The following is a 27386-nucleotide window of genomic DNA, read 5'->3' on the forward strand; positions in this document are numbered from 1 at the left end:
CAGAGGTCATCTGATAACAGAGAATGACCGTTTTGGCATTGTGCTTTGTGACTTCTATCACCAGCTCATATGCCCTGATAATTTTTCTATGTAAGCATCACTTTGCCAACAATACTGGAGTAGTAACAATACACCAGTATAAAGGGTAGTGGAAGACCTACTTTCGTGTGGATTGAACAGAGGTCTTGGCAATGATGAGTAACAGGAGAAATGTTTGTGCCCAATCAGAACATTCCGGGAGGGGAGAGGGGAGAAGACAGGGAGGTCATTTGGGTCAGGGGGAGTGAATTTTCTGTTGAGAATCAGACTGAACTCCATGCAGGACATGGACCAGGATAGGAGTTGGAGGGTCCTCCAACCCAGTCTCTCTTAGCCCACTTCACAGCAGCATTTCTTGGAGAAATGTGAGGAGAGTGAAGCTCAGGAACAGAACTCAAAGGAGCAGCCAATCCAGGCAGACATGGTTGGGGGGGCGGGTAGCAGCCTCAGTCACTACCAAGTCATTCCTCAATCGGAATGTCTAAGGACTCTCAACGTGGCAGTCAAGAGTCCTCTCAGAATCAGAGTTCCGAGAAAACTCTACCTAAGGTCTTCAGGCAAAATCAATTGCGAACCTTCCTGAATCCGAATCTGTCCTATCTTGTCCTATAGTGTGGACATGTCCCTGATGAGTTCCATTACTCAGTTGTCTGATAATGCAACTGAGTGGCTTGAAAAGGTTCCCCTTTTGCAGCCCAACGATAGGCACTCAAAAAGAGATTAAAATATCACCATATTTTATATGAACTGAGACATTCCACCTTATTCTTTCCACCACCCTGCGTGCGAACGGTCATTTGTCATCTCTCTGTGTCCTTCCCCTCATCAAGTGTCCAATTTTTGTGAATAACAAGAAAATGCACACAAGCATCTGAATGCATGTAAGTCGCTTAACAAAAAATAACCCCCTGAAAGTGAAATGTAATTACCAGGTTAAAAAAATGCACCCAGTTTTCAGAGCCTATCACATCTCTCGCCTGGGCGCACAACTCCCCCCAACACTGCTCCTGTTGTGTCAGATAGTGGCAGTGTTGAGCCCGGGAACCGGCGCCGAGCCCGCGGCTGTCCCCGCGGCCGCCCAGTCTCCGCGGCTGACTCTGGAGCGCAGGAGCCACTGGGCCGCGAGAGCGCTGGGGAGCGGGAGGGGCTCGAGGGGCAGAGAGGGGTCCCCGAGCAGCCTCCACGAACTGTTTTCTTCCTCCCGCGGCAAAAGCCCCACTCCCTCCAATCGATCGAAATTAACCGAAATTCACTGAAAGAGGGAGGGTGAGGGAGAGGTCGCCCGTTCCTGGCTACGCCTCCCGGGGCTCTAGCCGGGGAAGCGGCCCACGGTCCGTTGGGTGAGCAGTGTGGGCTCCCGCGCCCCCTCCGAGGCAGATCGAGGGTGGCGGTCCCCGCTGGGCTCTGCCGCGCGGCCGCTCCGTTCCTCCCCCCCTCCCCCGCCCGCGCCCTCCCCCTTCCTTTCACTAGGACTCCGGGACTCGGGAGAGGGCGCGGGAGGCAGGCACACGGGCCCGACCCCACTCCAGCGCTCGCCGGGGACGCAGGCGGGCGGCGAAGGGACGCGGCGGGGGCGCGGGGCGGGCGCGGCCAGGGAGCGGCGGCGAAGGCAGCACGAGCGACAGCGGGCGGACCAGCGAGCGGGCGGCAGGGCGGCTCGGCACCGCGGACCGAACTGCACAGCTCAGCAAAAGCGCCCTCGCCCTCCGCGCGCCGCCTCCTGCGAGCCCAAACCCGGCAACATTTTTTAAAGCTCCAATCCAGCCTTTGAAGAAAAAGAAAAAAAAAATAGCATTGATCGGAGAGACGGGAATATACATACATACATTTTTTTTTTTTTTTTGGTTTCTGCTAAAATTAGCCGGCTCGCCGCGCGCCCGTGTGCAAGTGTGTGCGAGTGTGTGCGTGCGGGCGTGTGTGTGTGAATGTGATTACTCCAGGACTCCTCGGGCTCCGGAGACGCCATTTTCCCCCTTGATATCTCTCTCCATAAATCGGTGGCGCGGCGGAGGCGGCCGCGCCGGGCGGGAAGCGCGGGGCCGGCCGGGGCGCCCGCCGCCGCCTCCGCGCGCCCGGGGGCCCCCGCGCCCCCCGAGCGAGGGCGGCACGCCCGCGGCTCGCCGTTTGACAGATGCTCATCGCCATGGAGTTACCGCAGCAGCACCTTTGGGGGCTCGGGCGAGCGACCGGAGCCGGGATCTGAGCGAGCGCCGGGGCCAGCGGAGCCGGAGCCGCCGGGACATGGGTGAGCACGCGCGGCGACCTTGGCCCGGGAGCCCGGCGCCCAACCTCCCACCGCGCCACGGGTCCCCGCACGCCAGGGGCCCGGGCGGTGTGTGTGTGTGTGTGTGTGTGTGTGTCCTGCATGCAAAAGTTAACGTCGCCTCGCCAAGGCTTTGACTTTGCACGGGGCGGGAAGGGGGAGACGGGGCCGAGGGGGCGGATGCCGGTCCCGGCGAGACTGCCGAGGATGGGCGCGATTCCGGCCCGCTCGCCGGTGGGCAAGCGATGCTGGCTCATTTGGAGTGTCTCGTTGGTGGTGGCGATGGTGGAAGCTTCAGGCTGCAGGGCTGGGAGCTTATTGAGTTTCGCCTAATCTGATTCTCCCCAACCCCCCCACCCCCGCCTTTTGCACCCTCCCTCGGTCCTGCCGCCGGCTGCCAGGGCTGGCGGGTTTGGTGTTGGAGTGGACTCGGAGGGGGAGGGGGTAGGGAAAGGGGTGGGAAGGCGGCAGGATTTTTTTTTCCCCTCTCTCTTTGTAACTTGCAGGTTAAGTGGAGCTAGAGAGCTACATTGTAACCTAGTTGGATTTTTTGGGGGGGGGAAATGTATCAGAATCTAACGTGTCGTTAATAGAAAGAAGAACAGGGACGAAGTGGTCCAGCCGGCGAAGGTTGGTGTGTGCTTGTGTTGTGGCTCTGTGTTAGTCTTTCTCTTAAAACCTTAATCAATGGATCCGAGGATCTTTCTCGTGCTCTTTGGTTTTGGGACTCTTAAAAGACAAGAATTCCCTTAAAAGCAGACGAATGCCGTTTCTGAAAGCACGCATTGTGTGTGTTTCTAGAGGAGCCGTGGGCTTGGGAATTAAGGGCAGGCTTCCCCGTTTGGTGGTTTCCAAGTGGGAAGTCACTCCGGAAAGGGAGCCCTTCAGTATCGATTTATTGTTTTTGTCTTTCAAATCATTATCTCTTTGACTAAAATACTGTTTGAGAAGTTCCACAGAGACAAAGTCAGGTATACTGGAGTGGGCAGATCTATAGCAAGATGGTGATAACGGTGATGCTGTTTTGGGTGTCTGTTTGTGATGGAAGCATTGTTGGGTAATAGCAATTTCTGATCGGTAGAGCATGCTGGTTCTAAAAATATAAGTAACGCAGAAATGCCGTTTTCCAGTCCCCCTCCCCACACACTTCAAGCACCCCTTCTCCCCTGACCCACATCGATTACAACAATTCTGAAATCGGATCCAACTGGAAATATTTTCTTTGGAGATCAGAAAGTTGTGCAATTGGAAGTAGGAGATGAGGCTAGAGGTCCTGGAAGTGTCAGGCGGGGGGTTCTTATTGCCCCCCCCCCCATGCTGCGTTTATTCTTTATGTGTTGTCTATGTGGGTTCTGAGGGTGTGTAGATCAGTCTAAAAGGACTGTTGAGGGAAGGATTTCCGATTTGTTTCCGCTTCAAATAAACTGTCCTGATAATCTCATGGTTGACGTCTAATGCTAAAAGGCCAATTCGTGTGTCTCTTTATCCCTGCAGAAGCTCTCCTCCAAAAGGGCAATTTATTCTGGAATTCTTACAGCAGCTACTTTTCCTTCCTAGCCTCCCCCCCAACCTCCCCTCCCCAATCCACACTTTTCCCCGAAGTTTGGTTGGAGTTCATGGTCTTTAAGGAAATATAATATTACTTGTTTTTCTCTTACATGATTTTTTCATTCTTTTCCTTTGCTTTCCTGCTTTTCTGTTTTCTTGTAGATTTGTACCAAGAAAAAAAAACTTTATAAAGTAGCTGTCACTAAAGCAATCTGGCAATTCAGCCCCATCCCTTACCCTCCTTTAGTTCACACCGGTAAATTGTATTTGCTCCATCTGAACTCATATTCATCCGCAAACACTTGTGTGTGTGTGTGTGTGTGTGCGTTAAGAGGTGGGGTTCAGAGGGACCTGGAGAGGAAGGGTGGTGTTCTGTGAAAGCCACATCTTCAATGCTGGGGCCAGACCTGAATGGTCTGGGAGAGTTTCCTTTGCACACCCCAGTTAGATGTTGTCTGGCTGGGATGGGGAGGCGGGGCCAACTGGCCAGGAGGCGTGTAAGGGAGGAGAAAGTTTGTGGCACTTTAAAATGTAGCCAGTTTACAATCCCAGGTCACTGTCTCCCCCTTCTCCTGCTTTCTGTGGCTTCCACCATCCCAAGACTCCCAGGGCAGCCTGAGGGAGGCAGGATCTGTTCTGCTCTGACCTAGGAGTTCCAGGTTTCAGAACCCAGTCTAAGATGCTGTGTTTTCTTCCTCTGTATTTAGTCGAGTTTCCTGCAGGAAGAGAAGCACGTTCAGGCGGATCAGAAGTGTGTGAATGAACACAGTATTTGCAAATCTCAAAGAATGTAGGCTGAGAAATTAGGAAGATCAGGTACTCTAAAAGTGCTGTTTTGCACACTGTTTCCCCTCCCCCATTAATTTAAAAAAATGTCTTAGTCTTGGGAAGTTGAATTGGTGTTAGAGCTGGGCTGGGAGAGCTGCTTGCCACTGTAGTAACCTGAGCTGGGCTGGGGGGAGGAGGTGGTGAGCGAATGTAGTCGGCAGCCAGAGGAGGGAAACCGACTTGTCTCTGTTAGCAGGGAAAATAGATGTGTCACTGGAATAAACAAACTGGAATTGGGGGAGGGGAAGGCGTGTAGTGAACATAAGGCAGAGTGGCTGGGAGGCAGCAATGTGGGTTAGGAAGGGGCCACTTCTAGCTTTGGAGAAAACATCAACTGCCTTATATGTTCATGAATGGGCTAGACAGACAAGTGACGGTGTAATCCGACCTTTTGTATGTTAACATCAGAATGTTACATAGGAAGGCACCGTTGGCAGACTTAGTTCTGGACTTCACACAGGGGGAGCCCGGGGTATCCCTGGGTGAACCAGGGAGACCTTGGGGCCATGAGAGCTTCTGGTTCTGTACTTGTATTATTCATGGCAAGCTACTTTGTAAATCATCTGACCTAAGAGGCAGTGGAAGGAAAAGAGAAAATAGTGCATGGAATCTTTGTAGAATTTAGTTGAAAACGGTCAGTGGGGAGAGGCAGGAGGCAGGAGTTTTTGCTGAAGAAGAAATAAATAAATAGGTAGGCACTTCCCATGGTTCCCTGATTCTGTTTCTGCCATTACCTTGACTTTCAGTTCCACTTGGGGCCAAATCAGTATTTGTCTGGTGCACAAATGCACCTCCAGAAGAGGAGAGTTCTTTCAACTGGTCATTATTTTTAGTTGTACTTCAGTTTCACTCTGCAGCTTCTTTATCCCATGCAAGAGGAGGAAGATGAGAAGTAGCTAGATGGATGGGACATCCCTTCTGGATTCCCGAGGAGACCCTGAAACTTGGCCAGGCCTTAGCCTCCCAGAATGCCAGTTTTTCCCTTGGAGACTTGAGGTTTTAATTGAAACCAGAAAGCTATTGAAGGCGGACCCCGCCAATGAAACCTTGTTTTCTCTGCTGCTCAGGAATGGGAAATAAAGAATGTTTTGCTGATGGCATTTCAAGTTACTTCAGTTCTGCTCCTTCCAGAAGAATGGGGTGAATCTTTGTTAAGGAATTTGCACCAGTTGCAGCGCCTCATCAAACAGCACTGAGCTGTTGGGTTTGCTCAGGGACCCGCTGAGCGGGACACTTCTGCTGGGGTGGAGTGGGTGTTCAGGATGCCGCTCTTGTCCTGGAGAGCTGCGCTGAAAACAGGAAGCCTCGTAGAGTCCTTGCCACATGTCACTGTGCTTGGTCCTTGGGTTCCTTTGAAGAAGGGAACAAAAACAGTTGAATTCCATTCCTATGCAGTGGCATATTATGAAACTGGGTGAGCTTCCCAAAATGTTTTGGGCCAGCGTTAGGTAAGAAACACTATCAGCATACACATTGCCACCCGTTTTGTCCTCTTTTAGAGCTATTTCTAAAGGCAACCTGGTGTTTCACAAACTCTTCATGACGTGGCAGATGCTTCAGGCAGCCAAACACTTAATTGGTGCAGAAAATTAAACACCGAGGGGCCCGCAGAGTGTACTCTGTGTATAAGTGTGGTGTACAAATGTGGGGGGTGCCATCCTACATTCTTGCCTGGTTCTGAGTTTTCATTTCCATTTTCACTTAGCCTTCTATTAGATGCTGAAGCCTCCTTCGACACACCAAGTTGGGGCAATATCAAGTTTTGGGGGGCTGGTAACCTTAGTTAGATGACTGAGTCCAAGTTTGTGGCCCTGACGGTTCTCATCAGGAAGTTTTAAAGGTTCAGATTGAATCAGCTTCCCTTTCAGAGTCGGTTTTACCCCCTTCGAAGGGTGTCTTCTAAGGTTGAGGAAATATTTTTTTTAAATGTCTTTTGGCTTAGAAACCCACAGTTGACTTCCTGTCCAGTTCAGAGCAAATGATGCCAGGGTCAAATGGAGAAGGTGAGCCCTGGCTGAGTTGCTCAGTTGTTTGGGGCATCGTCCCTTACACCGAAGGTTCCGGGTTTGATTCCTGGTCAGGGCACATACCTAAGTTGCAGGTTTGATCCCCTGTAGGGGCACTCATGTACTAGAGGCAACCAATTGATGTTTCTCTCTCTCTCTCTGTTTCTCTCTCAAATCAATAAACATATCCTTGGGTGAGGATTAAAAAATATTTTAAAAAAGATAGAGAAGTTAAGCAGGCCTCAGAGGATCACTTGGGAGGAAGGAGCCATACTTCCCCAAGGGCCGATGACAGGTTCTGATGAGCAGACCTATGTAAAACAGTTACAGGTAAAGCCAGCTGACCTGACCCCCAAGCACGCAGGGGCTCCTGATTTCCCACGTGCTAGGGAAGGATGGGGAATGAACGGTGAGCAGATAAGACTTTCAGAACTTTGCCAGGTTGGGAAAATGTTTCCCTAAACCCACTTATTTTTTCTCATCAAAAATATTCCTTTCATATGTGTGGCACGTTGCCCTTTTCAAAAATATCTTCATATCCTCCCCTTGATTCTCCTCGGGAAGGAGGCCAGATATGCATTTTATCCTCATTCAGTTGTGGCAGCTGATACGCTGACTTGCGTAAATGACACGGGTCGGTGGCCGAACTGGGACCAGGCAACTGTGTTAAAAAAAATGTGGAGAATATCACACCAGAAGTGACGAATCTGCTTTGGATCCTGTCCCCTCTACTTCCCAGCTAAGTGATCCCCACCAAGTTATTTAACCACTTTGAGCGTCAGTAACCTAATCAGTAAAATAGGGATAAAGATGCTTACCCTGTGCTTCACAGGGGTTGTGAGGATTAAACAATACCAGCTAATTTCTGTAATTGAACTCTGAGAGGATTTCCGTGTCGCCTCCTGGACACTGGTCCTGAGCTCCTTGTCGCTGTAGCGCATGGATGAATAACCCCTCGATATGACCCGAAATGCCCACAGGGGCCCCTTGGGTTCTCAGACAGTCAGGGAATAGTGGTTTTCTGCTCTAGGGTTGACTCATGAAAAAAAATCAGTTGAATTTTTGGGTGCTTATTATGCAGTACATATCCGAAACGCAAAGTCTCAGACAACATCCAGTTGGGACTCAGGGATGTGTTGGTGCTCAGGAAACGCTGGAGTTAACAATGGGAAGGGGAAAGGCATAGACACACACAGGGGAGGCAAAGAGCAGGGGGTAGAGGGGGAGGGTGTCCATCAGGGGCGGACAGTGGGTGAGCGGGACATTCAGGACAGAATTGTTAGCCTCTGTAAAGGGACAGATTGATAGCAGGATTGCCTGTGTCCTAGCAAACCCAGTGATTTCTCTGGAATTGGGGAAGGGCTTCACAGACCATTTGTTCCCTGACTCTTCTGGGTCACCCCTCTTTCTTTTTCCTTCACTTTCCTTCACCCCACTCAGCAGCCTGCCCCAGGCACCTGGCAGTGTTCTCCAGTGAACCCCATTTCACACAGCACACGCGGCCCCCGCTCCTGTCAGTCTGATCTCGGTGCTGACGGGGGGCACTCTGTGCACTTGTCCACCGCCACCCCTCAGCTCGCTCTGTGTCACCCACTCCTCTGCAGAAGGGGTCCTGATTGGTCCCATTCAGCCAGAATGTCTGCCTCTCAGGACGCCGGACCAGCTCCCTCTCAGCACCTCACCCAGGTCTCCAGAGCACTTCAGGTCTGAAGCACTTGCCTGGCAACCTGCTCACGCGGCTTCTGTTTGTTGTCACTACCTCCCAGGTTGTCGGTCCTTGAAGGAAGGAGCCAAGTTTGCCCCATGAAGCCCTGCCCCTGCTAGTGAATGATTTCTGTTGCGTAAATGAATCACAGAATTTATGTAAAGATGGAATATTAAAAGGGAACGCTGTTTAAGGTGTGCTAAAGCTCTGCACTGTGAAGCAACACAGTGAGGACCTCTTAGACAAAGTGAATAATAACCACTTAAGTTAATGGCTTTTTATGTTTTTGGCTATCTTTCAGGGGCAATCGCCCGCTCTCAGTTTCTCCCTCAAAGCCTACGAGTTAATGATGTTTTACCACATGTACATTCTACCAGTCACTGATTCACTCATTCCTTGAATCATCAAATATTTATTAAGTACCTACTAGAGTCTCATCGTCACAATAGTACACAGAGCTCTTGACTTTCTCTGAAAATTCCAATTGCATGTTCTGTCCACCACGCTCATTTTGGCACTCAACCCCGCAGACTTCTCTGTGACTTCAGTCCAAGTGCTTCCCCGCTTCTCGGTGATGGAGTGAGCCTTGGCTGCAATGGCAAAGAAGGCTGAGCAGAGAAATGCGCCCAGAGAGGACAGTTCCAGGGAAAGGCTCCTGAGAGGCCTGCTGCAGGCTGGGCTGGCCACTCGTTAGTATATCATGTTGGACAAGTGACATTGCCTTTTCACTCCTTTAGCTGGAGCCACATTAAAGTGGAAGAATTTGGATTCCTGTGAAATTCTGCAATTCTACTTAATGGCGGCCCAACACACTTCTAGAGCAATCCCCCTGAGGATTAGTACACTTTGCTAAGTGTTTACTCTGGGGAACTAGGTTACAGAAGGGGAAGTAGGATCAGGAGAAGCTCTCCAGTTAGAACTGAGAGCCAGACTTGGAGCTCAGGGAAGGGAGAGGTGGGAAGGTGAGCTAAGTGTGAAGGAGAGTGTGGAAGCAAGAAAAAGACTGCTTCTCTACATCTTTGTTCAAAATTGGTCCTCTTTGGTGAAACAGTTGAGACCAGGGAGATGAAGCAGACAAAGGCAGCTTCTGGGAAATCTAGAATATATTCTCTTTCGGGGCTTTCCTACCATTTCCTGTGCCCAGTAGGCATCTGGAATCTCTGCTGTAGTTACTTTGTGGACCTCATGGATGTAGGAGGCTGAGTGTTATTGTGTGTGTGTATAGATTTCACTGAGCACAAAGACTGGGGTCATGACTGTGCTCCTGGGGTGCCTTCTCAGTCCCCACAGCAGAACCTGCCCTGCCCTGGCCTGTGTTCACTAATGACTAGTGAGTTGGTGTGTATGCATTTTGAGGTCAAAGGGAGTGACCCATGGTTTGCCCAATGCCAGAGAAAGGCCTCTGTGCTTTGGGTTGAGGTAGGACCAGGAAAGCTGGGCTTTGACCTGAGGTCCTGTGGAATCTGAGCTGGAGGTCTGACTCAGGCACACTGGTTGCATATTGAGGAAGAGGGACATTCTGCAAGCTACAGTGATGCTGCAGTTGCTTTTACCTTAGGACTTGGGGTAAGGGGGCAAAGGCACGGGACACTGTTAGCCTAATTGAGTGAGAAGCAATTTCTTCATTATTCCTTCCCTCTGTCAGAGACGTGCAGTTCTATCAGTGGAAAGAAGCTGCTCGGGGTTTGCACTTGGAGCTGGAAAGCTGTGGAGACAGGAGATGCTGAATTTGATGAATCCAACACAGCAGCCTCAGCACATTCATCAGAAGCATTGGCACTGTTGTTGTGCTTGTAGCAAAATAATGAAATCTGGGTGGCAAGTCCCCTTGCAGTTGTTGGTGGCTGTGTCTGTGACCTATTGTTATTTGAACAATGAGAGCTTTGATTTTTTTAAAGTATTGATTAATAATGGTGGCTAAAAAGGATGATTTGATGTGAAAGCCCCGTGGGCCTGCTTTCCACTCATTATGTTGTACTCTAGAGCTCGATTACAGTCGGTTTTTTGATCCTCAAATATTTATTAAAGTCTCAGCGTTGCAGCTTGTGTGAGCCATTGTTCCTGGCACTGTTGGGCTGGAAAGGTCTGGTGTGAGATGTGGCTTTTGCCTGTGGAGAGTGGACAGTGTCTCTGGAGAGACACGCTTATTAGCTCAGATGGAAGGCAGCAGCCCACAGCCAAGGCGGGAGCCTGACCTAAGAGGAATTATGTTATTCGTGTGACCAGGGCTAAGGTGTAGTCCAGGAAGGCTTTGAGGGTTTGATGGGGGAGATTAGAACAAGGAGACATTCTTGGTGGTAGAGTATCTTTTGCATAAGAGCTGAGGTGGGACAAAGTTTGAATGTGACTTTGGAATTGTGACAAGAAAGGAGTGCTGCATCTGGCAGGAGGACCCGGGCAGCCCTGATGATGCAGGTCCGGCTGGGTGACATGGATAGGCCGCCAGCCATAGCCAGCATCTTGGTGGTCTGAGGTCTTCTGACCACAGCGTGCAGGACAAACCCCAGGGCCCTCGAAACTGGACCCAATCTAGGTGTCCAGAGTTTTCGTTCAGGCTCATCAATGCTTCAACCCTCTGACTCGGCAAACTTTGTTTGCTCGTTGACATTTCAACGTAAGTATGACCAGACCCTGCTGGGTGCTGTGGGGACCCCAAGAGATGGAGACACAACCTTGTGTCCGCTCTCAGTGTAGTGGAAGAGACCATAAGAACTCATGAAAACCAGGGGTGGGACAGCAGTGGACACTCATGTGGGGCACAGTAACTGAACTCCACTGGGGGCTCAGGAAAGGCCAGCACCTCCAGCGGTTAGACAGACTAGGAAATCTTCAAAGGGTAGGTGGCACTTGGCCTGAGTCTTGAATAATGGGACTGTTTTTAGTACAGCAGTGGGGGAGATATTCATCTTGCAAATGCGGAGGCAGAAAAGAGACCAATTCCTGGAGATCAGGGTTTTGTGGAGTGTCAGGCAGCAAGACGGATGGGATGGAGTCCTGTGAGGAACAGGCCAAGGCTACATCTCCCCTGAGCTGGGAGGGGAGCCATGGCTGGAGTTTTCAGAGCCAGGAGAGCACAGGGTGCTCTCGTCAGAGAACCTCCACACCCACCACACCTGAGAGAACCCTGACCTATGACTGGGCTGCCCACCCCTGCTCGCGTGAGCCTCCAGCTCTTCCGTGTGACATTCCAAAGAGTGTTCTTTAGAACAAAACCCCCAAATAGATGTGAGCATTCAGAATGAGTGAGGATCAACCACTCTGAGGAACAAAGAGCTCCATGATACTCATCTCCAGGAGTTCAATGTGTAATTGGAGAAAAACATGTTCAAATTTCAGTAAATGCAATATTGAAATGATAGTTCAGGATGCTGAATAAGAAATGTAAAGGAAGGGAAAGGGAGCTAATATTTGTTTAGCTCTTTGGTATGCCTAGCATCTCTTCTGTGGCAGAAGCACACACTTGTAAGTGACAGATGACACTTTATGTTCAATTGACAACACAAAAGCAATTGCTGAATCAAATGGTTGGGAAGTTGAGGAATTTGAATTAAGACTGAGCAAGGCATGGAGTCAAAATTAGAGGGCCTAGAAAGAAAGACTGTAGAATTTATTATCTGTTTGATTGTTCAGTTTAGTCCCATTGCCTTCAGGGAAGTCTGTCACTTTCATTCCCAATTTACTAATGGTATGGTGGGGGACCAGAGTGTGAGTGACTACTAATGCTGGGCATTTAAAGACTGATGGCGTTGTGGTTCAAAGGGAAACAAATGGCATTTGGAATCAGAACTACTGCTGTCCTTTCAATAAGTGTCTCAACGTCAGTTTCCTTACCTATAAAATGAGTACATCTCAGAGTTAGATCAAATAATAAACTTAAAGGCCTTGTATACTAGATGCCTGTTAGAAGTTAGAATCCTTTTCTTTACCTTGTGGATAGCTCCACTCTGCTTGCATAGGGCATATTATGATCACATGGACTTCTTACAAGTCTGCCCTGTGATATTTAACCTATTGAGGTGCTATTCTGCATGTATTATTTACTTCTTCCTTGTAAGATTCTGTGAAAACACTAGGAGGGCAGATAGGAAAACTGATGCCCAGAGGGTTTATGTGGCAAATCAATGGCAAACTGGTTTTGGAGCTCACTTCTGTAGAAGCAGTTAAGAGTGTTTGGTTGAAAGCCGGCATCACTTTGTATTGTAGAGACATGGTGATGGACAAGTAAAAGCACAGGCTTTGGATTTGATTGTGTATCTGGCACAGGTAGTGTGTGCCCATGAGCAAACTGTTACTCTCCCTAGACCATCGTTTTCACAGCGGTGAAAGGAGGACAGGTCTCTGCATCACAGGGTTGTTGTCCCGATTAGACTGATGAGGCCCCTGAAAGCCACTGGTTGTGTTTAACCCCCGCTCTCACCACAGCTATGTGCCTTCCTTAACTGCACAGAGAAGTGCAGGCCACAGGTAATTTGTCAGAGTGAGAGCTCAGACGTGTAGGCTTGAGGATCGGCCCAGCCCATGCTTGAGCGAGGCTTCCCCAAGGGCCCAAATCCAAGGCTCTTTCTATCCCATTGTGTTGTGTTCCTGGTTCCCAAAGGAGGCACTACTTTTGCAACTGGAGCTGGAACTCTTGGTTCACAAATAGTGCACCCAGCCTCTGGCTTCAGAAGCTTGATTCTGTTTGCCAGTTGTGGAGATCCCTGAGCACCGGGACTGATTCTTAGTTTTGTGTTACACTCAGCCAGGGGGAGCTGCAGAACCAGTAAAATCGATAAAGAAATGTAAGGTACCAACCCTGTCTTTGAGGGGGTCCTGTTGAGAAGGTAAAGTTCAGCACCAAAAAACACCAGAGCTGGAGGGAGCCGTAGAATTCACAGCATCACACCCGTTGTTCTACAAATGACGCTGGGGAGACCAGGAAGAAAACGGGGCTTGCCCAAGGCCACCCAGTGCCAAATGGTAGAGCAGGAAATTGAATCTGGAATTTGAAAACTGAACTCAGTCTTATTTCCTCTAGGAAACAAACTGGGAACAAGAAGAAAACAATAAATACTCAAACAACATCAAAATACTTAAGTTGGCAGGTACATATTAAACTGCTTGTCTGTGCTTCCCGTTGTCGAGGGAAATGGGGAAGGTTGTCCCTCAGGCTTCGCTGGGGGATCTGTGAGGAGAAGGCAGCATTTAGCTAAATGCTCATGGGTAATATAGACTGTGGGAGTAAATAAAATTTCCCCTGAATTTTGAAGATGCAGTAAGGTGATCCCAACAGGTTCTTTCATAAGTATCTTATTTAATCTTCTATTACTTTTTAAAACAACCTTGAGGTAGAGTTATTTTCAAGTGAAACTTGAACAATTTAAGTATATTTTTCCAAGAATGCAATTACCAAGTGAAAAGGAAAAGCTAAGTAATCTAAACCCGTGCCATCAAATCAGTGCTACTTCCATTCTTTTCAAGGAGAAACATGGCTGGGACACTTGCTGTCGGACACTTACTGCTTGTGTCCATTTTGCTCTGACCTGTAGTGAGGGCTCTGTCAAACCCAGCCCCCCTTCCCGCCCCCCGTGGAAGTCCTGGTCTGGCAGGAGGGATGAATAAGTAAATGGAACATTTCCGTACGGTTTGCCAAACACTTTGATAGCAGAATGCCCAGGGAAGTTTGAACAAGACTATGTGTGCGTATGAGTGTGAGGTGGGTGTGCACACACACACATGCATATGTGTACACACAAGGGGAAAGGAATAAAAAAGGAAGGTCCAGCCGGTCTGCATGAAGGAGATGAAACTTGACCCAATTCTTGAAGGATGACTTAGAGGTAACCAAATGGAGAATGGAGAATGGGCAGGCCAGCCAGAGGAAGTAGAAGGGATTCAGGGAGTGATGCAAATCAGTGGGATTTGGGAGAGCTGCAGCTCAGGAGAAGCTCCCGGGGAATGTGGTGGACGCAATACTCAGGGATCACAGCTTGGAGGAGGTGCACTGTGATCAGGAAGGTACCCGCCAGGTGTGTACATGAAAATGCCACTGAGCCTGAGCTTCATTCTTTGCTGTAGACCACTGATGTGTTTGCAGGGTCAGAGGACTGTGGTGCACAGCTGCTTTACCCTTGCTGATTGAGAGCTGGCTAAGGGTTGGGTCACTTGATCGATTTATCAGTGTTCATGGAGCACTGACTCTGGGTGTTTCTGCAGTGGGAAGGATTTCAGAGACCCATCATTCAGAGTCATGGGAACCCCTGACTCTGGTCAAGTGGCCCCTGGCTGGCCTTTGATACAGCCTCTCATTCAACATTCAATCAGTGAATAATTCTGAGTGCTGCTCCCTGGATCAGCTGTTGTGCCAGGGTCTGGGGGGATCTGGGGTGAGCCAGACAGACACAGCTTCCACCCTCAAAGGGCTTACTTTCTAGTGGGGTAGGCAGAGTTGAAACCAAGAGTGGCACATGCATTAATTATAAAAAACAGTAAATGCTAGGGGAGAAAATTCTTTGCAATAAGGGTACAAAGCTGGGAGTTCTGCTCTGCGTTGTGAAGCTTGGGGAAGTGTGATTTGACCTGGGCCTGAGTAATAAAGAGGCATTAACTTAAGGATCAGGAAGAGGATTCCAGATACATGCAAAGTACCCCAAGTTGGAAAATCCACTTCCGACTCTCCACCAGAATACCTTAGAAGACATAGAGAGAGGTGAATGCTCAATTGTGCCCAAAGCCAAAGTCAGCCAATCTATCATCAGAAGCTGAGATGTGATTCTCATAACTATAGGCCAATGAGCCTAGGTTGGAAATACAGTTGCTTGTCTATCTATAGTCAGGTAGGCTCACACTCCATCCTTTTATACCTTTTACCCCCAGGATCAGAAACTCACAATTTCTGTCAACCAGAAAGATAGTCATCAGGTCTACTGCAGGGGCAACGTTAATAAAACCACTAAAGATGGTCTCTTCTCTAACATTATTGCATGCATTCTCAAGGGCTACAGCTCTCAGAAAACAAAGAGCAAGGCTGGAGGAGAGAGATTTGAGAGGAGTGGAAGAGGGGCGTTGACTTCTGAGCAAAGACGTTTCCTGGAATAAAGCTCTGAGACACAGACCTAAAGAGTCTTTGTAACAGTGCATATTGTGGATATCAGCCTTTCAGAGTTTGGAGAATATGGCAGAAGGATCCCCTCTTTGTCTAGCAAAACAATAGTAGATAGATGTCCTCTGTTCGTGGTACCCTAGTAAGTGCACAGCACTCTATTTCCCAGATTTTTTAAAAAAGATTTTATTTTATTTTTAGAGAGAGGAGAAGGGAGGGAGAAAGAGAGGGAGAGAAACATCAATGTATGGATGCCTCTTGTGAGCCCCCTTCTGGGGACCTGGCCTACAACCCAGGCATGTGCCCTGACTGGGAATCGAACTGGCAACCCTTTGGTTCGTAGGCCAGCACTCAATCCACTGAGCCACACCAGCCAGGGCGTATTTCCCAGATTTTTTTAAAGCCTTGATTTAAGTGTGGTGGTGATTACTGTGATGTGAACATTGCCCACCATGGACAGTTTTCAAGCTACCACCTTGGTACCACTGAATGTGGAGTTGAGAAGACACTTGGCAGGCTCTCAGGAGCTCCGTGGTCTGGCTTCAGCACACCACTGTCACTCTTCACCAGGAACTGGGGTGATCGCATTGCCGATAATAGCATCAGCTCTGAAAGGAGGGTTTGGCTGGCTTTAAGATGGATGGAAGACAGAATCAAATGGAGACCAGCTTTTTCTGTCGACCAAGCCTACCCTGTGACTCTCTCCTCGCTAGAGCACGAGTAAAGAGAAACAATCCAAAACGAGATGGGGGGGGGCGGACACTCAAAATACAGTAAGAGGAACAGTGTCCGGGTAATTATTTACCACAAGAGCAAAGCAAGAATTTAAGAAGGCTGCCAGACACCTGCAACAGGAAGAAGCGTGACCCTGGCGGAACAGGAACATAAAGTAATAAGGAGGGTGCGTACTGAGAGGCAAAGGCATCAGACTCAGCTGAGAGGAGGGTGAATAAAGTAAAGAAAGATTGCAGGGATACAGAATGTACAAAAGCAGAATTAAAAATTCATAGTCAATAAAGGCAAAGGGAGGGGTGAAATAGAATTAAATTGGTATTCTGTAGGCCAGATTAGGGTGGACTCTTCCACCATGAAAAATAAAGAAATAAACACAGTAAGAGAGAGAATGAGAGAAATGGAGGAAGCACGGAGAATTCTAAGCTAGGAGTATAGGACAAACTTAGACAGAAGTGAGACCCATTGAATAGAAGAAATAACGAAGAGAATAATTGATGGGAACATTGCTGAAATAGAAAGAACTTACATCTACAGATCCAAAAAGCTTGTGTTCCAGGGAGAATAAAAGGAACAATGCACTCACTTTGCTATTAATAAAATTCTACAATCATGAAAAATGCCTAAAGGATCAAGTTAAAACACGTTACGTTGCCTACAAAGGAAACAAAAGCAGGCCGACCTCCATCTTCTGTTACTTCAAATACTAGAAGACATTCTACAGAGTTTGCGGGAAAACATCAGACCTGAAGATTAGATAGTCAGCCAGTGCCTTCCCCAAGTAAAGAGGAAAGAACCTCCTGGCCTTACAGGGATTTGCAGAGTGCGGAGCCGAGGTGCGGCTCAGGATGGAGAGCCCTGGGGGAGTTTGGGAAAGGTCAGGAATGAGGCCTTCTCATTATTGTGATTGTTTGCCTTTAAGACCTTTTGAAGTGCATACGTTATTTATAAAAATTTTGTACAAGGAGCATGCAATTCCATTAAAAAAGAAGATAAAAACCGTAACCTAATGAAGGAGATCATGAAGACTTTTTCCCCATTGTGTTGATGAGACACTCAGGCTGAAAGGAAGACTTATGAGGACTCCTTGGTGGCAGAACTAGGTCCAGTATCCAAATCTTCCGACTCCTGTGAGGCCCTCACAGTTCTACCATGTTGTCCCTTTGGAATGCGGCAGTCAGGGTGAGGGTGGCCTGTGTGCACCCTGGGGACCAAGCGGATGGGAGAGGTGGATGATGCCAGGAAGCCCAGACCGAGTTGGTTTATTCATTTATTAATTGTCAACCAACCTTTTTTAAGTGCTTGTTGTGCATTGGGCACTGTACTAGGCATTGCGATTGTACGGATGAATAAAATGCAAGTGATGCCTATTCTTAGGGGACTAAGAGTGAAACTGTAAGGGAAAAAGCCCCTTAAACATGGAATAATAGTGCTCTATGGTGAAGGCAGTTGATGGGATTCATACATACAGTAGGCAAAACCTAAACTCATCAAAACAACCAGGAGAGTTTGGTAAAAGCCGTAGAGCTGAGCCCCACCCTAGAGCCCTGATTCAGTAGGCAGGGCTGAAAAATTCACATTTCCATGAAACTCTGCAATTAGAGTTCTCCAGGGCTGCAGGTGGAGACTTTTTTTAGACTAGGAAAAATTCTTCCATCTTGAATATGTGAAGCGGGGAGAGGATGTAACTCTAGGGACTCATTTAGGTCATGATTCCCCTGTCCCTCAGAAAAATAATCCCGTAGGCTATACTATCCAGTTTGGAGTGTCCCCATAGGTCTGCGGCTTGCAGAGAAAATTACAAAGTCTTGAGAATGGAAGAGACCTTGATCCCACTCCATTTATTGCTGAGATAAGTATGGCATAAGGGACTCAGAGTGGCTATCAGTGGGAGAGAGCCAGGAGAAGAGGCCAAGTTTCCGGACCCCTCTCCCAGTATTCTTTCCAAGTGCATCACCTCCCTCTCCTTCTTGCCCCTCTGTTCCCCTGTGACCTCATAACCAGTTATTTCCTAAGCTATTTCATTGTTCCTATGTGCCCAGCCTCCTCCGTGTCCTGCGGGCAGTCATGGAAGGGTTAACTTTTGTTGGACTGGAGGCCTGAGCCAAGTACAGAGTGTCCATTGTGTGCCCGCCCCCTCTGGAGGAGTTGCTGACTGCTGGAATGTGACAGGCAAAACGTTTTCACCTTGCTTGGGCTTCCCCTCCTCGTGAATGTGTGAGTGAGTCAGTGAGTGCCTGTGCTCACACCCGCGTGTCGGCAGGGGCGCACCCAAGAGGACGTGCAGTTGTCTTCCAGACTCACCAACAAATTGAACTGTGAATTTGGGATGGCAGGTAAGGGCTGGGAGAAGGCAAATGGAGAACAACAGCTTTGTGTGCTGGAGAAGTAAACAGACAGGTTAGGTTTCTCTGCTCTTTGCTTTTGAAAGCTTCTTTTTATTTTCCTAAGGGGAGGGGTGCACGTGGACCCGAGGGGCTGGGTTATAATCCTCAGCAACAGGCAGTGAGTTTTGCAGGGCCTGGGTGGGTGGGGCTGCAGTTGGAGTAGTCAGGGGGCTAATTCGTTGTCAGTGAGAAGTTCTCCAAGGGCCCAGGCCTGTACCGGGTGCTGAGGTGAATGTGAGTTGTATAATCACAGTCCATCTTGGCCTGAAACTGAAATGAAATAAGATGTGTGTACTCAAAACAATGAGAAGACAAGACAAGACTAGTGTTTAGTGGCAAGCTGTGCAGCTGGGTGAGAGGAAGTCAGGCCAGGGAGTGAATGCTATGGTCCAGAGCTTACAAAATATGGCCATCAGGAGGGGAAGACTTGGACATGACCTCGAAATATGGGGAGGATTGGGATCTGCTTGTTCATTTGTTCATTCATTGCTCCATGCAACAGACATTTGGAGAGCACCCGTTGTATGAGAGGCATTGTATGGATTGGTGGAAAGAGGTAAAAGGAAAGATTCTATAAAACTAACCAGGGCAGAAATCTGAGTGTATAACGCTACTGTGGAGACTGGTATGACTCGAAAAGGGAATGCAGGTTGGTGGCTAATGAGCCCCAAGACTGGATTCTTAAGGTGAAACCTGAATGAAGAGTCTGGAATTTGTGTGTTCCTGAAGATGAGGATTAATGGAGACGGCATTCCTGTTTTGTCCCTGGTTTTTATTCTGTTAACACTCACAGTGCTCTGGTTTGGGTCCTCATGCACCGAGAACGGAATTTCAGCTGAGCCTCTCCTTGCAGTGTCCCCCGCCCCTAATATCAGGTTCTGTTAATTCATTGCTCACATCATATGCCAGAATTATCTTCCTAAAGCATAGCCTTAATAGCATCCCTTCCCAATTGACATCCCTTAAATGGGTTTTCCCATTACCTGTAAGATAAAATCCAGCTAATTAGCATGACATTCAAGAATGCCCATGATCTGGCTGTAGCCTTTTATCCCTAGCCATGCTACTCGCCAGTCCCCACTTTGTACCACGCCTCTCAGCCAAACCTCACTGTCTCTTCCCTGAACTTTGTCTGCTCCTGCTGCAGTCTTGCCTCACTTCTGCTCTCCCCCTTTTCTGCCAGGTCTTCCTCCTGCTCACTCTACCTATTCAAGCCCCTCAAGGTCAAAGCCATATCCTATGGTCTCCTTGAAGCCCTCTAGGGTAGTTTCCCATCTATCTGTGTACACCTTGCCCAAGTGGAAAACACTCTCTCTTCCCTTTGTTTCTATCCTTTATTGTAGGTCCTATAAAAGTCTATTCTGTTTTATTTTTCAAGTTACTCTTTAGAGTATTACCTCCTTGTATTTTTATTGTGACCTAGGATCTTGTGGAGAACTGAAAAAAATTGTTGAGTTTTCTCTTTCTGTGTCTCTCTTACTACTTGAGTTTTAACTTTTGGAACTTTGTCTTCTACATCAATTAGTTAATGATTTATACCACTAAATATAAGAAACTCTGAAGTGAGCCATTTTTTAATGGATAATACTTTATTAATATGAATAATACATCCACCTTATACATCTAATCATTCCTGTAAAGTTTAGATTTCACCCTCTTCTCTCATCACTGAACCTGTAATATACATTGTCCGATCTGAAGTTCAAAGATCCAAATGTTTTAGGATAGGAATGTTTTATGGGGAATATGCCTCACCTTTTGCCCTAAATCAAGGGTAGCTTTATAGGTAGGTACCATGGAATTAAAATCTAACATTATAGATTCCTGCCAGAGGGAGTCATAAGAAAACATGGCTTGCAATTTGTATCACCCCGGGACAGGAGCTGAGAATGACCTACGGGTCTCTTACTGCTTGACCAGCAGGGACATATTCTAGGGCATCTTGGTATCTCTACCAGTTAGTGTGGTCCCTGACACTAGGAAGAGAGGCCTCCGTGAATGTTGACTTCAATATGACTTTAAAAAAAATTGTGTAAGGTCTTGGGTAGGTGGGCAGATTCATCTAGATGAGACAAAGAATCTTATAAGTAAAAGAAACATCGAGCTGGTCAGACTGCCCTCCCCTGGTCCTAAGTTGGGACTTTGTCCCTTTTGTGGCATGGAGCACGGGTGGCTATTCAGTGTTTGACAGCTTCAGCAAGGATGCTCGTGTTCTCATTAGGCAGCTTCTTGTCTCCCAGAAATGCCACATTCATTGGGTTTTCCCCTATGTGGAGGCAGTTGCAAATGTGTCTTTCTGCAGGGCAGAGCAGTTTCCAGGAGCTGAGTATGTTCCTGGGTGTCTCTAGGGAACAGGTCCACATTGAAGCTCTAAGTGCCTTGCTGGCTGACTTCTTCACAGGGCATCAGCTGAAAATGCACTGATTCCAGGGGGAGAACATACATGCCTCCATCTTCAGGATCCAGTTATTGGCTGTTCTGAACATGGCTTTGCAGGCATCATTGAAATTTTATGGTGGGCACATCTGCTGACCAATTACTTAAATTGCTGGGCCCTATGGCAGAAACCTAAGGTGTGCAGTAATGTCTTCTGCTGGGAAACTTGGAGAGCATTCAGGCATTTCAGAAGGCTTCAGTGTGATCTCACCTGCAGCCTGGGGGTGGAAGGAGATGGTGTTTTGAAGTTTGGTGCAGCCCCAGGGCTCTAGGTTTCCACTTGAGAATGAGCATTTGGGCTTCCTTTTAGGTTTGAAAATGATGAATCGTGGGACATGGATGGGTAAGGGTGAAAGGTAGTTTAGCTGGTCTCTGATGGTCTAGACAAGGCCTAACTGATAATTCTCTTTTCCTTCTGAGAAGGGCAGAATCAAAGATACTGGCACAGGGTGGGGATGGGAGGCAGGTGGGGGGAGGGTGGTGGGGAGCAGGGCGGGGGCTATTTACTGTCACTTCCAAAGGCCTGTGAAATGCTACCCTCTCTCCCTTTCTCTTTTTTGTTGTCATGTAGCTGTAATGCCACTTTATTTAAGGACCAGAAAGAGACTTAAAACTGTCCCAAATGGCTATTCTCATCTAAATAATTGATAGATTAAATATCTTTTGTGTCAATGGAAAAACATTTTTAGGGTTGGTTTTCCCTTTTTGTTTTCAAGCCTGTGCCTAAACTTTACAGTTGCTTTCAAAGAAATCTATCAGACTTGCATAATTGAAATAACTCACAATGAAAAGTGATAAGGAAAGAATGGTCAGGACCTTGACCAACTGTCCTTCCTGTAAGGGGATGGAGGAGAGCTTGGCCCAGGCACCTCGAGGGTTATGTTCAGCTTTGCAAACTGTTTTTCGTCTGTGCGGGAAGTGGTGCAAGAAGTCAACCAAATGCAGTTCCCACAGACCTGAGCATCAACACTTCAGACTTCCCTTTCGTCATGCTTAGGTTTGAGGGTGACTCAGCCAGCTGTGGTTTCAGTTTAAGAAACTTGTAGCTGATTACTGGACTGGAGGACTTGCCTCTTATTTTCCTTGGGTCCACAGCCATAAACGTGAATAACAATTCAATGAAGGGACATGTGTTTGTGTGTGTTGTCCCCTCTGCTCCAATTGAATCCACATGGGGACATGTACATTGTGATCTGATTTCTTTCCATCAGTTTTTCTGATGCCCTTGATGAGTGGGAAGGGATTCTGGAACCGAGATTGAGTTCCTTTGAGGTCATTTTCCTCCCCGCCTTGGCTGATTATCTCTCTCCTTTTCAGTTGCAGATCTGATCTCTTCTGAACACCTCGCCGTGTCTCCATCCTTGGGACTCTGAACCCAGCAGCTGGACCACTTTGTCCTTGGAATTTTGGGTGTCCTCTCTTCTCACCTTCCCTTTCCCTTTTTCCCTTCCCCCTCCTGAGAACTCCTGAAGACTGTAGGACTGTCATGGAGTCCAGGGAAATCTTAAGCAGCTCCCGGCAAAGGGGGAGCGAGTCGGATTTCCTGCCCGTCTCCTCCGCCAAGACCCCGACTGGTCCCACCTGTGCAGGAGAACCTTTGCTCTCTGCTCCAGGAACTGGGAAGGGGATCCCCGTGGCTGGAGAACGCATGGAGCCAGAGGAAGAGGATGAACTGGGCTCAGGACGGGATGTGGATTCCAACTCCAATGCAGACAGCGAGAAGTGGGTGGCAGGCGATGGCCTGGAAGAACAGGAGTTTTCTATCAAGGAGGCAAACTTCACGGAGGGGAGTCTGAAGCTGAAGATTCAGACCACAAAGCGGGCTAAGAAACCGCCAAAGAATCTGGAGAACTACATATGCCCACCTGAGATCAAGATCACCATCAAGCAGTCTGGGGACCAGAAGGTGTCTCGTGCTGGGAAAAATAGCAAAGCCACGAAAGAGGAGGAAAGAAGCCACTCCAAAAAGAAGGTAGGGAGCCCTGTTTTGTAGGATTTTATTTTTTTGCCACTTTTATCCTCAACATTTAAGGGTCTGTTTGCTTATTACTTATTTGCACTAAGTCCTTACTTAATATCATCAGTAAATCTTGCTACTTTAAGTAAAATTATGTGACAAAAACCAATGCTACTATAGGCTGTTTGATATAAATAAGATTTAAGTCCCTCTGGCATCTCATCAACATTATAAGGAAGATGTTGAACTAAATGACTACTCAAGACCCTGCTGTATTTCTGAATGACCAGTGTCCTTGATGGGATACCTAGGACCTCCAGAAGAAATGCGTCTGATATCTTTGTGTAGTGTCCAAGTATTATTATTTATCATTACATTTTCTACTCACCCGAAAAACAACAGCTAGGAGAATCCGAAGTCCCGAGGTTTCTATTTGTTGTGTAGCAGCCAGCTGGTTGGGTCAGATCTGGCTAAGCTGTGGCAACATTTTGAGGTCTCTCTTTTGCTTTAATAGTTCTGTCTGTTCTCATTGTCAAAGAGTGGGATGTTGGAAAATCTTGGTCCATCAGAACAGTCAAGAAGCATTATTACCTTTTCAATGACCACTGTACATCTTCCTAACATAGGTGAGCCTTTCAGGTGACTAAGGAAACCCAGTCTTTGTACTAATTTGGGACCCTTAGAGGGCTGACAGATCATTATTCTGAAAGCCAGTGAGTGGCAAGCATTAGAACTAGAACTAGAAAGAAAAGGGACAGGCGACTGACCTGAATCTTTGCCTAACACATCATAGAATTTTAAGACTGGGGTCTTGAATGAATGTATTTGTTGTCACTCTCCTTCTAGAAGACAACCGTGGACATAAGCAGTTCTATAGGTGATTGGTGGTGTCATTTGGTTGGGAAAGAATGGGTCCAGATTTCATTGTATTATTGTATCACAGAGGTATGCAGTGAGTTCTTTTCCTGGGAGGGGTGTGGCACTCAGCTGTGAAAGCAGAGGACTGCCCTAGTCTAGAAAGTTTCTGTTTCAGGCAACCTTTGGGACTTGTGCATAGCTCGGAAAGGAGGCCTCTTGTTGACAGAGTTTTGGGTTCTAGGTTGTAAGTGTTAACCAGTCTTTGTAACTCTTTCCCCTGCATTTTATCATTTATCTGAGCTCTATCCTTGATGGACCAGCTAAAAATGGCACATATAAATGAGCCTCTCACCTTTGTAGCCCATAGATAACTTGTGGTATTTCTGTTGCCAATGGTTTTTGAGCTTTGGAATCATCATTTTCAGTAAACCGACGAGAATCCTGTTCTTTCTTTAGTGTAGGGCTTGTGTCCTTCTGCATGCTAGGTGTTTTGCCTGATTTGTTGCATGTAAATTCCAAAGACTTGGACTAGAAGAGACTTTCTAGGGCAACTGGTGCCTCCCAGTTGACTCAGACTCTTCTGGTTTTAAAACTGAAACTCCTGCATCCAGGAACCCCCTCCATCCTGGGCATGCTGGGACAGATGGTCACCTTACTTTAAAATCTGGAACACAGAGGAATCTTTGTAATTACCTTGCTTTTGCACAGGGTAGAGGTAGTGCGTTCCCCTCCCTCCTCTTCATTACAACTTTGCTTTTTGCTTCTCTGTTATAAAACCACAAAGGTTATCTGGATACACAGGGAAACTTTGGAGGGAACTTGCAAGTAACTGCAGCAGCTCAGATCAAGGCCCAGGTAGAAAGTGAGGCTCTGCTTTAGAGTTGGATCTCTATCTTTGTCTCGGTCCATTGTGGTGGCCAGTTGTTTGTGTGCTGTTGGGTTTTCGTATGAGTGGGCAGTCTTGAAAACTGTGGTCACTGTTTTCTCTCCATCCCCATCACTACCAGCATTTGAGCAGCAGATGACAGTTTTGGGTGTGGAAATCCAAATTCACTATCCTATAAAGAGATATAGGTACTTTATATAGGTACTGTTTTCCCTACAATCACAAGATTGTCCCCAAAATATAGCCTTCTGCCTATGGGGATGCCCTAGAATATAACTCTGGAATTTGTGACACGTGGATGATTTGAAAGTTGAAATGTGCAATAGACCTCTATTCTCATATCTGAAATTCTCAGGCTGGTCATTCTCACTCAAAAAGCTGGGTGCTCTTTGTGTGTTTTATTGGAAAGAGAAATGAAATCACTTACTTAAATTTGCACCTTACCAAGTCAGTGTTTCTGGAAGCCTCAGCAATTGAGGGGTGAAGGGCAGAAATAAGGGGAAGGGCAGGAGTTCAATGAATTATGCTATAATGGGAATAGCTACAAAATTTTTAAATTGTTCGGATCTTGCTTCATGTTGTACTTCTCCATCCTCCCTGCATTCACTTCTGCTTAGAGCTGTGACTTTCCAGAAATAAGTGAATAAAGTTATTAGTATTGAGTCTCAAACACTTGATAGATGGTAGGAAACTTCTCTGATCTCTGTGAAATTAGAATGTTAACTTTGTCAGTCTTCCAGTTCCTGTTGTTTCCCAAAGAGGGAGTAAACGAAAGCCAAGGCTGAGATGGAGAGGTGGACACTGGCCTACCATTTGTATAGAAAAGTTCCATGTCTTGAACCTGCAGAATTTGCTTATTTGTATGAGTGGGAAGTATGTAATGAGTAGTGTAAGGTAGGGAAAAGGATGAGGATGGTATTTTCTAAGCAACAGGCCAATGTTTAACTCTAAAATCCAGTCTTCTGGAACTTTTTGTTTTTTAAACGAAACAAACAACTCAGTGAAGAATTACGCCTGGGGTGGGCCCTGAGACCCAGGTTCTATGCTAGGAGCTAGAAAGTAGGTCCCGCCGAACTGGTCCTTGATCTGGTGGAGACACCTACTTGGGAGTCCCCCTGGTTATCAGTGCTGACTTAGAGCAGGCTCAGCAAAGTGAAGTCCATGGGCCAAATCCAGCCCCCTGCCTGTGTGTGTACAGCCCACGAGCAAAGGCTGCTTGGAAAAAAATCAAAAGAAGAATAATATTTTGTAACATGAACATTTTATGAAATTCAAATTTCAGTGTCCATAAATACAGTTCCTTTTGGAAACGTGCCACGTCCATTTGTTTACATTTCGTCTGGATTGCTTTTGCACCATAACAGTGGAGTCGAGTGGTTGTGACAGAGACTGTATGGCCCACAGAGCTTAAACTAGCTGGTGTTTCGGGGTTTTTTTTTTTTTTTTGCCCTTACCAGACCAAAAAAATGTTTGTCAACCCTTGACTCAGGGAAAAGACATAGAATTTCAGGATAACAAGGATTTTGTTTCATTTTGTTTAGTTTTTAATGATTCAGCCTCCAGTTTTTTCTTTTTTACAAACCAATTAATTTTGTTCGAGCCACTGTTTGACAGCCTGAGGCAAAGACAGCTTATATTGGATCCCAGTGATTTTCTTTTTCATTGGTTTTTGCACAAAGAATGCTCTGTAGGATAATGATAGCATTCCTTATATATCACAGCTATTCCTCTGCTAAGTTAACTCTATTCTACATGTTCCACTGCTTTGGGGTGAAGAGATACGTGCGTGGCGTCCTCAGGAGCTTCGTTCCAAATTTCAAACCTAGGACCAGCCCTCCAGACTGAGGAGGCCTTAAAGGTGTGAGGCAACATGGCCGTGTGAGTGGTAGGGCATGAGGATGGAACCATGAAAGTACCACCTCATTGGCTCAGCAATGCATGGATTCCGCTTCCCAGGGGACTGGTCACCTTTGTTCCATATAAAATTAGGATGACAACTGTCATGCGCTCTGGGAGAGGGTTTATGATGATGGGATTTATGTGAGGGGTAAGAGCAGCATTTAGTAGAGGATGAGAAAAGGCTCAGAACTTACTTCAGGGCCCCAGAACTGTCCTTTGGACAAGTCCTGCTTGGCGGATGGACTGCGTACAACTTGCTCGTGACCGTGGCACCAACAGTGCTGCATCAGGTAAGTGGTGTAATAAGCTCCCTTCCAGGTCACTCAGTGAGAATATGAGAATGTGTCTCTAGACCCAAGTTCAGGCACAACACATGAATGTAAAATGTTGCAACAGAGGCAGGTTTTTAAGAGATGCTCAGGTAGGCAGAGATTAACCGCTTTTCCTCTTTGCTGAGGACTTTCAGTGGGAGTCAGGGACATCTATCCAGATTCAACAGCATGAGAAGGAGAGGGGAGTCCTAGGGGATGGATCTCCATGCGGTGGCCCCAGGGGAGGAGGTGTGGTGTGATAATGCGCACCCACTGGCCTTGTGACTTCGGACCTGGAGTATAATCTTGCAACATCTCCACTTTCCTCATATGCCAAGTCAAGATGATAATTTCCACATGACGTAACTCAGTGAGAGATTTTAGGGGGAAAATGGGCAATTACAAAGCATATATCATAATGAGTAGTTTGATTTGTTGAGCTAAGTCGCA

At 47.3% G+C, this 27386-nt stretch overlaps 1 protein-coding gene across 5 annotated transcripts in view; it reads left to right on the forward strand.

Moving 5' to 3' along the window:
- The first annotated feature begins 1113 nt into the window (after positions 1 to 1113).
- The window catches only part of SETBP1 (SET binding protein 1), a 348309-nt gene continuing 322036 nt past the window's right edge, over positions 1114 to 27386 (forward strand). For 2 of the 5 annotated variants that reach the window (XM_053912503.1, XM_053912505.1), the window contains exons 1-2: positions 2798 to 2932; positions 22343 to 22997. In XM_053912503.1, the coding sequence (XP_053768478.1) occupies positions 22512 to 22997 (486 nt within the window). In that variant the 5' untranslated portion in view covers positions 2798 to 2932; positions 22343 to 22511. Of the gene's footprint in view, positions 2285 to 2797; positions 2933 to 18380; positions 18539 to 22342; positions 22998 to 27386 lie in introns of those variants that run through there. The other 3 variants (XM_053912501.1, XM_053912504.1, XM_053912502.1) reach the window with 3 other exon arrangements.

The sequence above is a fragment of the Desmodus rotundus genome, chromosome 10 (assembly GCF_022682495.2).
Source record: "Desmodus rotundus isolate HL8 chromosome 10, HLdesRot8A.1, whole genome shotgun sequence".
Taxonomy (NCBI): Eukaryota; Metazoa; Chordata; class Mammalia; order Chiroptera; family Phyllostomidae; genus Desmodus; species Desmodus rotundus.